We start from the raw sequence: 2005 nt of genomic DNA, 5'->3' as shown, positions 1-2005 counted from the left end.
AAATGTTGATTTCATTGAGATTGTGTTGTGATCTTAAAATGTTGATTTCATTGAGATTGTGCTGTGAGCTTAAAATGTTGATCTTAAAATGTTGATTTCATTGAGAGTTTGTTGTGATCTTAAATTGTTGATTTCATTGAGATTGTGCTGCGATCTTTAAAATGTTGATTTCATTGAGATTGTGTTGTGATCTTAAAATGTTGATTTCATTGAAATTATGCTACGAGCTTAAAATGTTGATTTCATTGAGATTTGTGCTGCGATCTTTAAAAAGTTGATTTCGTTGAGATTGTGCTGCGAGCTTAAAATGTTGATTTCATTGAGATTGTGTTGTGATCTTAAAATGTTGATTTCATTGACATTGTGCTGTGAGCTTGAAATATTGATTTCATTGAGATTGTGTTGTGATCTTAAAATGTTGATTTCAATGAGATTGTGCTGTGAGCTTAAAATGTTGATTTCATTGAGATTGTGTTGTGATCTTAAAATGTTGATTTCATTGAGATTGTATTGTGATCTTAAAATGTTGATTTCAATGACATTGTGCTGTGAGCTTAAAATGTTGATTTCATTGAGATTGTGTTGTGATCTTAAAATGTTGATTTCATTGAGATTGTGTTGTGATCTTAAAATGTTGATTTCATTGAAATTGTGCTACGAGCTTAAAATGTTGATTTCATTGAGATTTGTGCTGCGATCTTTAAAAAGTTGATTTCATTGAGATTGTGCTGCGAGCTTAAAATATTGATTTCATTGAGATTGTGTTGTGATCTTAAAATGTTGATTTCATTGAGATTGTGCTGCAAGCTTAAAATGTTGATTTCATTGAGATTGTGTTGTGATCTTAAAATGTTGATTTCATTGAGATTGTATTGTGATCTTAAAATGTTGATTTCATTGAGATTATGTTGTGATCTTAAAATGTTGATTTCATTGAGATTGTGCTGCGAGCTTAAAATGTTGATTTCATTGAGATTGTGTTGTGATCTTAAAATGTTGATTTCATTGAGATTGTGTTGTGATCTTGAAATGTTGATTTCATTGAGATTGTGCTGCAAGCTTAAAATGTTGATTTCATTGAGATTGTGTTGTGATCTTAAAATGGTGATTTCATTGAGATTTTGTTGTGGTCCTAAAATGTTGATTTCATTGAGATTGTGCTACGAGCTTAAAATGTTGATTTCATTGAGATTGTGTTGTGATCTTAAAATGTTGGTTTCATTGAGATTGTGTTGTGATCTTTAAAATGTTGATTTCATTGAGATTTTTGCTGTGATCTTTAAAAAGTTGATTTCATTGAGATTGTGCTGCGATCTTAAAATGTTGATTTCATTGAGATTTGTGCTGCGATATTTAAAAAGTTGATTTCATTGAGATTGTGCTGCGATCTTAAAATGTTGATTTCATTGAGATTGTGCTGCAAACTTAAGATGTGGATTTCATTGAGATTTCGCTGAGAACTTAAAAGGTTGATTTCATTGAGATTGTGGTGCGAACTTAAAATGTTGATTTCATTAAGATTTCGCTGCGATCTGAACATGGTGATTTCATTGATATTGTGCTGCGATCTTGAAATGTTGATTTCACTGATATTAAGCTGCGCTCTCAAAATATTGATTTCATTGAGGATTTTTGCTGCTATCTTGAAATGTTGATTTCATTGATATTAAGCTGCGATCTTGAAATGTTTATTTCATTGAGATTTCGCTGCGATCTGAAAATGTCGATTTAATTGAGATTGTGCTGCGAACTTAAAAGGTTGATTTCATTGAAATGATTTCCGACGAACGCGGGATTCTTGTTATGAAAAAGTAATGAGTTTTTCAGCTTTCTCGTGACCTGATGTGAAGAAGATTGAGAAGCGTGAAAGAGGTTCGAATAGGTAGTCACGTATGTTTAAAGCATTTAACGTGTATTTTAGAGATTTGTTTGCATGTAAAAGATCTTTCTTGATAGGTGAAGCAGTTAATCTATATTTTTAATATATATACTATATATATATATA

General features: G+C 30.9%; 1 protein-coding gene across 1 annotated transcript in view; it reads right to left on the bottom strand.

The window, feature by feature from the left end:
- Positions 1-662: 662 nt before the first annotated feature.
- LOC137630331 (homeobox-like protein HDP1) overlaps positions 663-2005 on the bottom strand; it is a 16831-nt gene continuing 15488 nt past the window's right edge. Inside the window, exon 2 of the mRNA XM_068361767.1 lies at positions 663-1132. Within this exon, the coding sequence (XP_068217868.1) occupies positions 663-1132 (470 nt within the window). The remainder of the gene's footprint in view (positions 1133-2005) is intronic.

The sequence above is a fragment of the Palaemon carinicauda genome, chromosome 38 (assembly GCF_036898095.1).
Source record: "Palaemon carinicauda isolate YSFRI2023 chromosome 38, ASM3689809v2, whole genome shotgun sequence".
NCBI lineage: Eukaryota > Metazoa > Arthropoda > Malacostraca > Decapoda > Palaemonidae > Palaemon > Palaemon carinicauda.
Note: the sequence above shows the minus strand (reverse complement) of the source record. Positions and strands in the feature narration are given on the sequence as shown.